This window comes from Echinops telfairi, unplaced genomic scaffold, assembly GCF_000313985.2.
Source record: "Echinops telfairi isolate 266 unplaced genomic scaffold, ASM31398v2 ScPeMD7_70;HRSCAF=299, whole genome shotgun sequence".
Taxonomy (NCBI): Eukaryota; Metazoa; Chordata; class Mammalia; order Afrosoricida; family Tenrecidae; genus Echinops; species Echinops telfairi.
In genome coordinates, this window is record NW_022103968.1 from 54,259,530 (window position 1) to 54,276,124 (window position 16,595).

General features: G+C 35.7%; 1 protein-coding gene across 3 annotated transcripts in view; it reads right to left on the minus strand.

Annotated features, from left to right (window-relative positions):
- Positions 1–427: 427 nt before the first annotated feature.
- JMJD1C (jumonji domain containing 1C) overlaps positions 428–16,595 on the minus strand; it is a 165,172-nt gene continuing 149,004 nt past the window's right edge. For all 3 annotated transcript variants that reach the window (XM_045291565.1, XM_045291564.1, XM_045291563.1), the window contains 10 exons: positions 16,101–16,312; positions 15,236–15,511; positions 12,367–12,535; positions 12,141–12,231; positions 11,583–11,713; positions 11,247–11,369; positions 6,170–6,309; positions 4,028–4,204; positions 1,644–1,775; positions 428–1,355 (listed from right to left, as the gene is read on the minus strand). In XM_045291565.1, the coding sequence (XP_045147500.1) occupies positions 1,266–1,355; positions 1,644–1,775; positions 4,028–4,204; positions 6,170–6,309; positions 11,247–11,369; positions 11,583–11,713; positions 12,141–12,231; positions 12,367–12,535; positions 15,236–15,511; positions 16,101–16,312 (1,541 nt within the window). In that variant the 3' untranslated portion in view covers positions 428–1,265. The remainder of the gene's footprint in view (positions 1,356–1,643; positions 1,776–4,027; positions 4,205–6,169; positions 6,310–11,246; positions 11,370–11,582; positions 11,714–12,140; positions 12,232–12,366; positions 12,536–15,235; positions 15,512–16,100; positions 16,313–16,595) is intronic.

A 16,595-nucleotide genomic window follows, 5' to 3' on the forward strand; every position in this document is an offset into this window, starting at 1 on the left:
CCTACAATCCTGGTATTGGCCCTTCAAATTTCATTTATTCCCCAAAGTCATACAACATTTCAAAAGAACACAATTTGAGACACCCTCTAGGATGCCAAAATTATTGTTCTGGTATAAACCCAAACTTGTAGAATTCTTTGGGGATGGGTTGAGGGAAGGAAACCACAACTCCAGAAAAGTACACAAGTAGGTGGAGGGTATGTCAACAAACATCTGGTGCACATTTTGAAATTCCTATAGTGTTTTCTGTGATTTTATAGCAATAATTTTGATTTACCCTCATATTTGTGATTGCCCATAAAGCCTGAAAAGGGAAAAACTTATGAGTAAAGGGCAGAGAATTTTATCCCAAGAAAAAGATGGTAGTCATAATGATAGAAACCCCCACCCCTTGACGTAAGCATATCAAAAGCTGAAGAAATGTGGAGTAGGACAATTTTTCATAAAGTCTTTTTAATGGAAAATGTAAAACCCCTTTCAACTTTAATGTACAAAGCCATTATGTAACACTTGCACTTTAACAAATAAAAGCAAGCCAATGCTTTAAAAAAATACATCATTAAATGTATATGTATATATTTACATAGCATATTAAGTTTAATATTTAGCTTTAAAAGTTCACATAAATTTACCAAAATGAGACAATTTTAAATAAATTACACCTTTTGAAAACGTTTTTAATTGTACAGTGAATAGCTTCAATAAAATATTGAAGTGTCTGTATTTTTATCTACTTAATATACTTTATATTTTACAAATTTTACAATTATTTGGCAGTAATTTTCTGCTTATGACATGACTGCTGTGCGATTCAGCAATTTCCCAAATGCAGGCAATAGCTGGTGTTTGTGTCCTACTCTCACAGTAACTGTCTCAATGTAGTGAAAAATATCACGTTATTTTAGCAAACTGTACAAGGTCACATTTACACTTGATCAACAATATAGCATAGAATTTTTGTTTTGTTTTTTTCCAAAAATAAATACATCATTTTAAATCTGGCATTTTCACAAACTTCATATACAGTATGATACAAAACAGCTGTCAAGGGCTGCTTTTTTCATTTTAGCTTGTTTTAATAACATTGAATCACAGGAGCTGTGACATATGCTATACTGTTGTGGTGTCAGTAACAAGTAATTACTACAAAGAGAATTTCTTGGCACTGATGGTTTCATGAAACTTAAGTCAGTGTGCATACATATCAGAGTTCAAGGAGAAGTAATCCCAGTTCAACAGGCTAAACCCCCCAAATTGGACCACAGTTAGTTTTCTTCCATATCCTCTATTTCACTTTCATGTATCTTCAAAGCTCTCACCATTTCTTTGACTGCGTGATACAAAATATTTTTTACCTGAAAGACATGTTGGTTTTAAATAATTTTATAGTTGGAAACACACGAGCAAATGAAAATTGGGTTTAAAGTAAAACTAAATACAATTTAATAGACTATGGAGAGTCTAATCTAAAGGAAAAAATGTCACTAAGTCAAACATTTTAAAGACCACTAATAAAAGCCATACAATTACATACATGTTGCCACACTTTGGTTGTGACAAACCAACCCCTGAGCTGTGATAAACCTGTATTCAGGTAGAAGAGGCATGCAGAACACAATCTAATTAGAAAATTCATTTCTTACCTGTAATTTATCATCATAATTGATTTCTTCCTTTAAAAGTCTCAGTTCCTGTGTTAAGTGAAATGAATGTACAAGATGCTCTGGAGACACAAAATCCTCCGTTATCTGAATACAGCTGTGAAAATTCTGTACCTGTGACCAAAAGACAAATTGTCGGTGAAGTAGACATTTTAGGAGGGTAAGCATCCTTGTGGAAAACGAACAATACTATTACTTATCTTCTCCAAAAACTGAACCAAATTTCACATTATAACACCATACTTTACAATAAAGTTACACCTCTGAAAATCTCCATGTACAATGATTTTGCAAATAGAATATTTTATAAATATATACTTTAGTGTGGCAAGTTACATTTCAAAAGCCATGTTAGCCAATGATAAATACACAATTCCATGGCATTATATTTCTAATTTTTTCATCGTAACCAGCAGGAACTATATCCTCGAAGCATTAACTCCCAATACCCTAGTCTTCTCTCCTCCAGTCCCTGGTGGCTTCCCCTCTACTTTCTGTCCCTGTATTTGATTATTTCCTAGATATTTCATACAAGTGTGATGATGTATTTGTCATTTTTTATCTGGTTATTTTACTCTGTTCCTGCCTCTTGCACATAATTTATCAGAATTGCATTCCTACTGGTGGCTGAATAATATTTTGGGAGTGGAATTTGACTACAAAGAGGCTTGAATTTCTAAGCAGTGATGAAATATTCTAGTTTAACTGTTACATAACTATATATTTGACAAAATTTTTTCAAAGGTTGAATTTCACTGTATGTAAATCACATTTTGAAAAGGAGGGGACAAAAAGACTACACCATGTGGTTTAACTGTAAGAAAATAAGACACTAGCAAAAATGCATATGCAAATAACTATTTTCAACAATGGATGCTTTGTATTATCAAAGGAAAGCTTCTCAGTGAGTATAAAAAATTAAGCACTTAACTATTAGTTGTAAGTTTTCATATCAAACCCACTAAGAGCCCTAGTGGCATAGTAGCATGTTGGGCTGTTTACAAAGTCGGTGGTTTGAACTTATCAGCCACTCTGGGGAGAATATGTCATTCTGTTCCCATGAAGCTGCACAGCAGCCTCAGGAAAACCTAGGGAGCAGTTTCTACTCTGCATTATAATGTTGCTTTGAGTTGCGATTAACTTGAAGGCAGTGGGTTTTTCTTTTTTTTAAAAAAAGACGCCTGGGAAAACAGGCTTGTTGATCTACTTCAGGAAGGTCATAGTGTTGAGAAAGTATTGTAGCAAGCACGCATGTTACTGACTCAATGAAAACCAACATCATCATCCATATATATAAAAAGACTTTCTACACTATTCCATTACATTGGATGTTCCTTTGAAGGCATGTATTCAATTTAATGTTAATAAGCTTTTTTCCCCTACAGGATATAATCGGACCAAAATATGTACATAGTTATATTTTCTATTATTACTTATTTATTTTACTGTTAATGCCACTTGTGATCTACGAATGGCAAATCTGATCCTGGACTTAACATCTTAAAGATTAGTAAGTAGCTGTTTATCATTTAAGGAATATTTTCTGCAAATAACCCTACAAACCAAACAGGCAGCGATGGCATAGTATATAAAGCCTGGGGCAAAGCGTGAACTACCAGTCTCAGTCCTCCCCTCCCCCTTTATGCTTGCTTCACAATCGAGAATGATTTCATACTAACTCCGTTTCTCCTACGAGAGGTTTTAAAAATGAGATTTTTGGGGAACTGATTGCAACGACTGACACATAACCACACTGCCTCCAGGGGTACGAACCACGGAAATTGTGGGGGAAGGGAGGCAGCGATACTGTAAAATATGAAATAATAATAACTTATCATTTATCCTGGGGTCACGGGGTGTGGGTGGGGAGAGGAACTGATACAAAGGGCTCAATAGAAAGTAAATATATAGGAAATAAGGATGGCAACACATGTACAAATATGCTTGACACAATTGATGTATGGATTGTTACAAGAGCTGTCAGAGCACCCAATACAATGATCTTTCACTTAAAAACAAAAGTAATGGAAAATTAGATTTTAAGCCATTCCATTGGAGAAAAACTGGATATCTGACTTGTAATAAAACAATTTAAGCTCTTTACATACAAATTTAATAATGCCAGAGATCTCTTTAAGCGATAGAAAGGCATTATGATACTTTCTTGATAAAAGGGTGCAGGTCATTCTCTACTTCTACCTTTAAGTTATTTCCATATGTAGAAAAATATCCTTTCCGTCCCGGAGAACAAAACCCTAATTCTACCAATAAAACAGATTATTTTCCAAACCAGAAAACCAAATCCACTGCCATCAAGTTGCTTTTGACACATAGGAACCTACATTAGAGCTGTTTTTTATATGTACCTGATGAAGTGCTCCTGCTGGCAAGACAATCGCATCACCAAGGAACTGGATAAGAGTGAAGGTTCTCACTCCATGTTCTTCAAGCAGTCTCTGGCGGAGCTTTTTGTTCACATACCAGCTTTGGTCACGTATCGGATCATGTTCTGGTAGAACCTCAAGGCCTTGTTCTTTTGAAATCTGAAACATGGATAAGATTTAAAACACAATTTTTAGATAATATCAACCTTCTACAATACTTTGAGAAGTTAACAGCTAACAAAACAATATGGCACACTGTTGAGCTGTTTCTATTGCATTACAGTACAGACACTCCTCACTTTCCCCTTCAATATATAGTACCCATCCTCACGGTTCCTTCATTTACATTACAGGTACAGCACATAGAGATATAGAAAGGAGGTTTAGTTACTTTCCTCCCCCAGAGTAAAAATCAGTATAAGACACATAAACATATCTGGCAGGAGCCATTCACGAACGTTATTTCAGAGCCTACTGTTGCAGCCACTATGCTAATCAATCTCATTGAGGGTTTAACTCTGCACCACTGCACCTTCTACTTGACTGAGCAGGATGTCCTTTTCCAGGGCCCGGCCTCTCCCGTTAACATGCCCAAGAACGAGAGAGAAGTCTTGCTATCTTTCTTTCTAAAGATCCGTCTGGTTATACAGCTTCCAAGACAGATTTGTTTATTCTTTACAGCTCATGGTATGTTCAATATTCTTCACCAGCACCATTAATTCAAATGCAATGATTCTTCTTCGGTCTTCATTACTCATTGTCCAATGTTCACAAATATATGAAGCAACTGAAAATACCATGGTTTGGGTCATTCATACGTTAGTCCTCAAAGTAACATCCTTGCTCTTCAATCCCTCAAGGAGCTATTATGCAGCTTCCACGAGCATTGATTGTGGATCCAAGCAAGAAGAAATCCTTGACAACTTCAATCTTGATATTACCTATTTGGTCCAATTGTGAGGAATTTGGTTCCCAAATCTTTTTCTGGCACTTTTTTATAAAACAGGAATAAAGATAAACCCTTATTTACTAGCCTTCTAACCCTTGAAATTTTAATTTCAAGAATTCTCTTTACCAATCAGTATAATCTGCCACATTTTAGATTAGAATATTGGGAGGTATTCTGAGATAAGACCATAGATACAGATGTTAAAAACTTTTCTGAATTAAGATGAAAGTAAAACAAGATTAACAGTGGTGATGATCCATTAGGGGAAATCCCCGTAATTATAAAATTTTTAAAATATTTGAGGGAAGTTTTGAAACAATGAATAAACAGTTAACTAAATTAAAGGTACCATCACTCAAAATTTCAGTCTACTCAGATAAATAATAAGATATGGTAATGTAGAATTATTCTTTAAGTTAATAGCCCCCAAATCAATCAGATTAAAACCTCAACATGAAAAGTTTCTTTGAGAAAAGACTTTCGAATTTCCACAAATATAGGCATTCTTTGTATATTGTGAAATCAGTTCTAGACAGCAATAAAATGAGTGTTGCCATTAAGCTAGTCACACAAGCTTTGAGTTTCCCCGTGTATATAAAAGTTTTATTTACACAACAGCGTAGTCTATTGGTTATGTGACAGCACTGTAGGGAAAATATAAAATATAGTGAAAACTACCAGAGTAATTACCAGAGAGTGAACAAGCCTTCACTTTGTTAAAAATTACCAGAGACACAAGGAGCCTTGACGAGGTAGTTGGTCACCACTGGGCTGCTAGCCACAGGGCTAGCAAATTCAAAATCACCTGCTCAGCTCTGCAGCAGAAAAATGAGGCTTTCTATTCCAGTAAAAAATTGTAGTCTCAGAAACCCACAAGTAATTCTACACTGACCCAATGGCAGTGAGTTTGCACAGACATAAAGTGAGCACAAGCTATTGGAAAAAAGGGAACCAAGAGACTTATTCCAAACGGGGTTGCCATACACCTTCACTTTTTAAAAAACACAGTATTTGAGCAGTGCAGTAACACTAGTTATGGCTATACATAAAAATCCCCATAATTTTGAAAGGAGAACCACTTAAGGTCTTTTATATTAGTGAGGGCCCAAAGAGGTTACATTAATTAAGTCCTTGCTCAAAATAAAGAGATAGATTATTTGCAACTTAAATTATACCTTTTGAAGAAATTCTCTTATCTTGTCAACATCTTTCCCAGCATATATATGCCACAGAGCACCAGGTATTTCACTTGAGTCCTTCAATCTTTTTCTTAGAATATCATCCAAATCTTCTTCTTCAAATTTCTTGAGTATTCCTGAGATATATTGGAATATTTTTAGATTTATTTATTTATTTTTTTTGGGGGGGGGTTTAGATTTAGTCAGTAAAAATTTTGAGAAAGCTAAGTCTTCTAATATTGATTTAGCAAAGCAGCAGGGGTGCCTAACAGAATCTGGGAATCTTGAAGAGTGTCAAAGCAGGTATGTTCAAAACTGTTACAATGCAAAAGTACAGGGAATAGTGGTAGTGTGTCACTGGGGATAGAACAGTACTTTTCTTAGTTCATTTACTTTCTGGCAAACTAAGGAGCATATGAGATTTAGAGAAAGAAATAACCGACAGCTTCTATTCAAGCTTAATGCTTTTTTGTTCTGTCCCAAAGGGGTAGTCATAATAACAACTTGTTTTTAAAATGTATTTATTTCAGAATTTACAAAGGTTTTTCTTGATCATGACTAGTAGGTCCTTATAATTAATCACATAATATATTCAGGTTATTACAATTTTCATTTATATTTGTTTAGTGAGATGATTACTCTTAATACAACTAATGAATGGTGGAGCAAAATTTATTCTGAATCTAGTTTGTCCTATATAATTATAATATGCTACTACATAGCGTATATATTATTGTGGTTAATCTGTTAACAAACACAAATGCTTCAAGAAAAAATAAAGTTCTAGTTGTGAGGAAATATGAGACCATTCTTCTAAAATGTTGACAAACTGAAAAGCCCGCCATCTCTCTCTCTCTCTCATACACTTTTGTGTATGTATATTACATATACTGTGTGGGAGGTGTGTGTGTAGTAGACAAGTAGATATAGTGTGAATTAAAAATTCTTTTTCTCATGTGAATTTTTGATTTCATTATAGGAAACATTTCAAAGAAATGTCCTATTAACATAAAAGCATAACCTGCCACAAAAAATAAATCACGTTTCCTAATTTGTGCTAATGAAGTATTTTCCTATTTTTAACTTAGTGTGAAGATCTCTCAATTCAAACATGCATTGTTTACTATGTGATAGATACTATCTTAGAAAATGTTGGCTAGTGCACAAACCAGTGGCTCAGTTCTCAAATAATATCTGTGACAAAGTCCCCCTGCCACCCCTAAAGCATGTCAAAACACGAAAATGAAGGAGCCTGTAAAAGATTATCATAAAGAAAATATATTTTGCAACAAAGCCCACATGGAAGAAGCACACCAGCCTATGCAACCACGAGGTGTCGAAGGGATCAGGTATAAGGCATCATCAGAACAAAAAATCTTACCATAGTGAATGATGGGGGTGTGTGCAAAGTGGAGACCCAAAGCCCATGAGTAGGCCACTGGAGATCCCCTTGCAGAGGGGTCTTGGGGAGCAGATGAGCCATTCAGGGTGCGATGTAACAACGATGAAAAATACAACTTTCCTCTAGTTCCTAAACGTTTCCTCCCCTGTTTCTTTCCACTACCATGACTCGAATTCAACCTTGCAAGTCTGACTAGACCAGAGGATGTACACTGGTACACACAGGAACTGAAAATACAGGGAATCCAGGGTGGATGAGCCCTACAGGACCAGTGGCGTGAGTGGCAAAACAGGGAGGGTAGAGGAAGAGTGGGTAGGAAAGAGGGAACCGATTACAAGGAACTATATGTGACCTCCTCCCTGGGGGACGGACAACCGAAAAGTGGGTGAAGGGAGACGTCCGACAGGGCAAGATATGACAAAATAACAATTTATAAACTATCAAGGGCTCATGAGGGAAGGGGGAGCGGGGAGGGAGGGGAAAAATGAGGACCTAATGCCGGGGGTTTAAGTGGAGAGAAAATGTTTTGAGAATGATGAGGGCTATGAATGTACAAATGCGCTTTACACAATTGATGTGTGTGTATGGATTGTGATAAGAGTTGTCTGAGCCCCTAATAAAATGAGTTTAAAAAAAAAGAAAATATATTTTAGTTTCATTGTAGCTTTCACATGGGAGGGGTTTAAAATATTCTTTGTTTCACACAGCTGGTGCGATTAAGAGGAGTCATAGGGACCAGGTAACAGGCATCAGCAGACACATAACCAAAAACACTTTTTTGAGAACGATGGGGTGGAGTTGGTGGAGGAGAGATCTAAAGACCATCTGTAGACAATGGAACAATCTCCCCAGAGGGGCCACAGGGAAGGAATGAGTCAACCAGGGTACAGTAAAGCATCAATGAAACACACTACATTCCTCTGGTTCCTTGAAGCTTCATCACTCCCCACTACCATGACTCCAGTGCTGCTTCTTTAATTCAGACTCCACCGGAACATGTACACGGGTATACATAAGAGATGGATTCCAGGAACAGGAGTGGGAATAGCGATACCAGAAGGGTAGGGGGAAGTGGGGAGAGGAAGGGAGGAAGGGGGAACAGATCCCAATGATCGACACATAACCACACACCCCTCTCCAGGGGGAAGACAACAGAAACCATGGGGGAAGGGAAAGGGAGAGAGCGGTAGGTGGGCTATGAGGGTGGGAGGGAGGAAAAAAAAGAGACACTGATACCAAAGGCTCAATAGAAAGCAAATGTCTTGAAGAAAATGAAGGCAACACATGCACGAATTTGCCTGATGTCAGCAATGTATGGATTCTGACAAGAGTTGTTTAAGAGTCCCCAATAAAATGGGGGGGAAATACTTGGTTTTAAAAATTAAGTTGATGATTTTTACTGTGCGCATCCTTAAAAATTAAACATTGGAAACATTAATTTTTTCACCTTTTCAATTTTATGGCTCTAGAAATTAAAAAGAAACCAGAAAAAAGGAGGTGATGAGTCCATTGGTAAGGAAATGACTGGCTGGGCTAGAGAAGTTTATTATCTCCTGAAGACCTCTAAGATGACAATCTGAAGTACACTTTGAAGGATGAATTTCAGAATTCATCCTTGGTATCTTGCCAGGGAGACAGGAGGTAGAAGAGATTCTATAGGCAGAAATAAAGCATGTGGGCATTAGTATATAACCCAGGGTTTTGCATTCAGGTGCTAACTGCAAGATCAACAGTTCAAACACACAAGCTGGTCTGCAGGAGAAAGATAAGGCTTTCTGTCCCTGTTTAGATTTATAGCCCTGGAAAAACAAAAGGGCAATTCTAGTCTGTCCAAAAAGATTCTTAGAGTTTGAATGGACACCATGGCAGTAGGTTTTTCTTGTGTTTGTTTAAAACACTGTTTTCTTTGTGATGTACAAAAAGACAAAAAATTTAAATAAAGTAAGAGAGTCCAAGAATAATTTAAAATGTTGAAAGTTTCATAAAAAGATCAAGCACGCTAGGGTTTGCAGGTGGTGATGAAGAGTAGGAGTAAAGACAGACTATACAGTTCCAGCATTCAGGAAATGATAGACTAGTCGGGAAGAAAAGCAGGTGCTACTGTAATGGAGAGTAAGTACCACAGAGAATGGTTTGCATTAGGCACAACAAAGAAAAAGGATAATTATGTTGAACCAGGTCACAATTATGTGACATTAAGAAGTCTGGGTGACATTGCAGATTGTGTGCTGGGCTACAAACCACAAGACAAGCTGTTTAAATCCACCAGAAGCTCCACAGAAGATAAAAGCTTTCTGCTCCTGTGAAGATTTACAGCCTTAGAAACAAACCCTTATCCAGTCACTCTGCATCAGAACGGACTCATTTTTGGTTTGGTACCTGACTTTAAAATGTTGGCTAGGGTGGGGTGGAGGTGTTCTAATTATATAGTGAATACTGTCAATTAAGAAACATGAAAGTGAGTTTTTATACTTTTGGGGAATTTAAGTTGTGCACCATATTCTAAGTGGCAGCAAGTTATTTAGAGGCTAACATACCAAGTAGAGAAAAGAGAAAATAAACTCTGTTACTCCGAAATAGAAGCGGCAAAAGAAGCCTGAAAAATGGGGTGGTGCAGTCCATGATGTGGGACCAGGGAAATGGTGGGCCAAAAGCCTTGTATTTGAAGTAGTGATCCACATGCCAATTCCTACAGAAGGAGCAAATAATAAAAAGATTTTAAAAAATGTTCAATCACCCAAAATGAGAGTTGGTGTGAGCCACAGCAACAGTATTTTCAGTAAAACAGCAGGCACTAAACCAGGTCTCAGAACCTCAAGTATTTTGATGGGAAGGGAGAGAGAGAATGGTGGAATTTTCTAAAGTCTGCTCCCATTCTAAAGAGAAAACAAGCCAGCAGGGAGGGAAAAGTTAAAAGATCTATCTTCATGTCTCTATTTAAGAGAAAGGAGTAACAATTGCAGGAAAGTTTTAGGTGAACAGCAGCAATAAAACTGATGGATCTAAACCTTAGGTAGGAGAAAGGCAGAGAATTTCAAATGGGAAATAATCTCTCCTTTGATATTGGAGAGAAAAAAGATGTATGTTTGAGACGAAACCATGCCTTATTATCTTCAGAGCCCCAAGACCGAGTTTCTATTCTTTAATTGAATTTATTCTCCTGAAATTGATTGTGGTGATGGTTGCACAACTCTTCTTAATAGGAATAAACTATTATGTTACGTGTGAATTTTTTTTTAAATCATTTTATTAGGGGCTCATACAAACATCATTCTCAAAACATTTTCTCTCCACTTAAACCCCTGGCATTAGGTCCTCATTTTTCCCCTCCCTCCCCGCTCCCCCCTCCCTCATGAGCCATTGATAGTTTATAAATTGTTATTTTGTCATATCTTGCCCTGTCCGACGTCTCCCTTCACCCACTTCTGTTGTCCGTCCCCCAGGGAGGAGGTCACATATAGTTCCTTGTAATCGGTTCCCTGTTATGTGTGAATTATAATCCAATAAAATGATTTTAAAAATCCATTGTCAAAAAAACCCTAAATATTCAATGCAGTTCATTTTGGAATCTGTAATTATTAACCAAGAGGCTGGCATCCTGGTTGATACTAATGCATGTAGTTGTTCAATTGTTATTCCAAAGACAATAACTATTCCTTCAAGATTCTTTACCTGCTTTTGAGAGAACACCATTTCCTTTTGCTATGCCAACGTGAACTAGAATATTTACAACATCAGAAACTTCAATATGAAGATTTGTTGTCCCTATATCATGATCTTTTGCAGCAGCTACACCTATGAATGAAATAAAATTTTATTGGTTGTTAATTCCTAATTATAATGCTTAATATAAAAAAATCAAATTATTCAAAGAACAGATTATATAAAAACTAATCATAAAAAAAAAACAAACACCACCCTAATCATCATTACAGTCTATCTTTAAAGTTTCTGTTAAAATCATATGTAATTCCATTTTGGGAGAGATGTATTCCAATATACACCCACCATATGCACTGCACAACCTGGGCCCTAGATCAGGTCGTACAAAAAATCCTGGCAAATGAGAGGCTAGATTGAATTTTCCTTCTGGACTACAATATTCTGGCAATGGCAGGCTCTTTAAAAGATCTTCATATCTGAAAAATAAGAACATTAGATGGGAAAAATTTACATTTTAAAATATTTTTAATATATAATTTCAAAATTCTTCAAATCACAAGACAAACTTTCCTGGAATTAGTTTGAAAATTGCAACGCCTTTATTGCTTACAACCAGCACAGGGGAAGTGAGGCTGACTCGAGCTCCACCTTGCCTTTCTAGTGACCACAGAGCTAGAGGAGGAAGGAACGCGCATGGCCCTCACGTGTCTGGCGTGAGCACTCTCCTTTACTGCTCTCACATGAACGCTTGGCCTCCTGATGAGGTTGAAGATACTCAGTTTTGCTTTCTAAAAGATTTAAACTGAGAAAGTAAGCTCATAAAGAGCTTACTTTGCAAATAATCTCAGCTCAACCTCGAAAAGCCAAGAGTCAATAAAATAGAAATGTTAAGAGATATACTACCTTGCTGGCATCATCGTCTTGAAATCTTCTCCTGAAGGGCAATCTTTCAATTTTAAAACAACTGTTTCCCCACTTTGGGTTTTTTGCCGTTCTATAAAGAATACAGTTAGTTACTAACAAGGGAACAACTGCCTTTTAATTTCTATTAATGTTTTCTTTGGATAAAATGTTATCATTTAAAAAAAATAAATAATAGTAAAATAACAGTAGCAACAAAAAAACATACTTGAAACTTCTTCAAAACCATCCCAGAATTCCTTAACATTGCCATTTGAAGTAATGCTATCTTTGCAGTTCAGCAGATCGGCTTGCTGGTCTCCAAAATCAAGACCAATTGACTCTGCCTTCCACAAGCTCGTGTTCATTTTCTTGTGAACACCAGAAACCAACGCAGGCTAAAAAAAGTAAAAAAGATGAGAGATAAGAATTACATTTACTTGAACATCTACTAATCTATTATTAAAACATACATCGACACTTAAAAACTTAATTTTGTATTCATATACTCATATAGATAATACAGGCCTAATGAAAGATTAGTAAGTACAAAAGACACTAAATAGTAATCATCCCTGATGTGTAAAGGCATATTATTAGATATTAGATAGAAAAGATGATACAAGAGTGTTATGTATAATATAATGTTTTTTAAATAAAAATTTTAATGTATAATAATTTTCAGAAAAAGTATAGAAGGGGATAATACAAATTTTATCCATAGGTAAAAAGATTTTTAGGTTGCTTTATCTATAGATTATTTATTATAGGAATACTATTGTTATAAACATCGATTTCTTGAAATTGAAGCATCATAGAATTTCTTTCATTTAAAGTATGTATGCACACATGTAATATGCATAGACAAAAACACTCTTATCACCTACACGGATATAAAAACCTTAACCAGGAACCATACAATTATTAATGAAAGAACAAATCAAAATGATAAAAAAGTCTACTTAACTACTTGCTTGAACACTTGATTAAGAAATTTTTTCAATGTGCTAATAACATATTCAATTGTGAAAATACACCCAGTTATTAGGTAACTAACAACTACCGTTGGCAACTCACAAATTCATCACAGATTATATATAAATTCTGAGTGTTTATTAGCCCATCTAATAATATATTTCTTCTTTTCATGATCTGTTCCTTGGGAAACGTAACTAGATTTTTCAACAGGGAAGATTTATTAATTAGGCAAATGGAAATAATTCAAAGACTTCTTAGACATCATTATCATCATCTTGAAATACTAAAAAGGTTTTCTAATTAGTATTTCTGTAACTGCTGTTATCCTCTAATTCAACCTCCAATTTAACATTTTTTATATACCTGTCAATTAAAATGATAAGACTGTAAGAAATAATTCAAAGTCCTTTGCACATCATATACATCCACTATGTCCCCAGAGACAAACACAATTACTTAAGAGTTCTCTGAATGCTTGATGCTCTTAAAAATTTCCAGCCTTTCAGACATAGAGTGAAATTTTATTTTAGTATCAATTAAGAATAGCTTTTAAAACTAGTATCCTAATTCCCATAGCTGCCTTTCTGTTTCAATAGCATCTGGACTAAAGTTCTTGGGAATTTAACATAGTAGTAAAGATATTTCCATGTTACACACCTTATGTTCACACAAAACTAAAAGTTCTAAAATTATGGTCCAGGAGTAGCCTCTGGATTTCAAGGAAATCTATGAAACCTCACCAAAAAAAAAAAAAAAAATACAGTGATACCTTGGCTTTCAATTGCTCCATGTTCAAAGTTCTGCTTGGTGTTGTTCATAACTTTCCTTAATAGTGAAACTGAAAATGACTTGAAAACACCTGTCCGGGCCAAGAGGTGAATCACTGCCGTGTCTCACTATGGACACAAAGGGGTGATGCCACACACTCACCCAGACAACGTACGGTAGCTTGTGTTAATACATTAAAATACTCGTCATTGTGTTTTTTCCTGTTTTATTTGTGTACAATATGATAATCACAGTTTCCAAGAAAGTTAGGGATACCAGTAGTAAATCTAAGTGGAAAACTGTGAGAACCACGAAAGAGTTAAAGAAAGAAATCTGTGCGAAATTTGAAATCAGGTCGCTGGTTGTCTGATTTGGTGGCTGAATACAAGGCTAGGTTGACATCAACATTAAAAAAAAAGTGATTAAAGCAGCTAATGTAGTGACAGGTGTAAAATTCTTAACCAGGAAACAAAGAACCCTGATCATCAATCATCAGAGGTTGAAAAGTCACTTTTGATTTGGATAAAAGAAGCAAGTTGGTGAGGATAGTGTATTCAAGACAATGTTATGTGAAAAAAGCTAAAAGCCTCCATAGTGAATTTATAATAGTGTATTTTTGGGGCTTCAGAACCAATTACTTGGTTTTCCATTATTTCTTAATGCAAAAATGTGTTCAGTTCTTGAACTTTTTGGTATTCAAACATGAATTTGGAAGAAATGAAGTTTTGACAACCAGGCATCACTGTACATGCAAAATTGTGTGTACATGCACTGCATGGGTATGTATTTTTTTCCTAGACAGAATGCAACTAACTTTTAATCAAATTTTAATAGGAGTTCCCCCAGAAATTAACAACAAAGAATGCCAGAAACTATATAGGGCTTCTGAAATTATACATTTTTATGGGAGCAGACAACCTCATTTTTCTCCCTTGGAGCAACTGTTAAGTAGGTTTGAACCACCCACTTTGTGTTTGCAGTCCGGTGCTTATCCCATAGCACCACTAGTGATCAAGAGCTATGAATTCTGGATTAAAGTGGTTCTTATTCATCTCTTAACTCATTTTTATACAATATTCATTTTAATATCTAATGCCTGTCATACAGAATAAATCTCTTTAGGTGAGAAATAAATGTTCAATGAACAAAGTACTATCAAATAATCACTGGTTTTCTATTAATTTATCTATCTGGCCCAAAAATAAAAATTCAGAAACAGAATTCTAATAACCCTTTTGTTTTTTTTGATACCCTACTTTCTATCACATGTGATCAAGAAATATTTCCAAATCCTGAAAATAATTTATCAGTAACCCTCTTGCCTATTCAGACTTTAAGTTTTAAATACTCACTTGTCCTTGTCGCCAGCATTCTTTGAAAAGCTTCCAGTTATTACCGTTCTTATAATCCTTAAGCCATAAAATATGCTTTTCGCAGATCCAAGAATGTGGTATATCACTGTACACTTTATTTTCATTCATGGCACATTTTTTGCTTTCTTTAGGTTCTTCTTTAAGTTCTGATTTTACATTTATCTTAGAGGCTTTATTTGGTGGAATTTTGTTTTCAACAACTGAAGCAATTATGTCATCAAGAATATTTGGCATACTCCTTCCACTTTTGCTACTCTATTAAGAGGAAAAAAAATTGTCTGAAATAATGTTTATCTTGAGGGACAAAGTACACATTTTTTTCTCCAAGACTTATATTTTTAACAGGCTTTCATGTGACTGCTAACAGACAAGGATTCCGAGTCCATGCACTGTTCCTGAGGCATGCGCACCCTGAGTTTGGTTCTCTCCATGGAACTGCCGTGTGCACATCTTACATCTTGTTTTAGGTCTTTGGAAGACAGGCTCCTAAAAATGTGTACATTCCCATGTAATCCCCCTTGCTCATCTATCTAGTGAATGATTAAAATAAAAATATGATCTCTAAATATTTTAAGTAACATAAAACATACTTTTCTTTTATGTTGTTACCTATGAGAGCAATGACTTTCAAATTCTTAAAAGTATCTCAAGGCATTCTAGAAGCATTGTTTTCCTAGGAAAATGGAAGTTAAAAAATCCCTACTTTTAATAAAATAAAACGTGTGAACATGCCTATTATTCTTGTATATTTCATTTGCAGCAGTTCAAGGCCAGTAGGCACACCCTCAAATCATTTAAATTTAAAGGCTACATTAAACACACAAAAAGCAGGCATCCTACTTACTGGGGTCCCCATTGAATACACTGGTGCAAATGCAATACCAGCATCTGTAGAGCCCACTCGTAGCTTGCCAGCTGTTGTTGTCAGCAAATCCCGTAAGGTTGAGCCTTGTTCATTACTCTGGGACACTGAAGGAGATGCTCTGCAGTTTGGAGAACTGGGGTTTTGTTCCTGTTCTTCTTTCATGGATTTTTCAAGTGCACATTCTTTGTTTTCTGAAATGAAACATGCGACAAAATTTAAATACAATTCAGTATGTTGCAGAAACACAGAAGTAGCACCCTGCATTTTATTGTGAGGAAAAAACTGTAGCACTAGTGATTGATTCACCTGATTACACACCAGAGGATGGATTAGATCCTTCATATGGAGTCAAACAGTTTGAATATGAAAAGGCCATCCTCAACATCTTAGACATGTAGCTGAGTTTGTACCTGTCACAAATGAAAAATGCTATAGCTAAGACAGGCTCAAAGTATAGGTATGATATTTATCTAT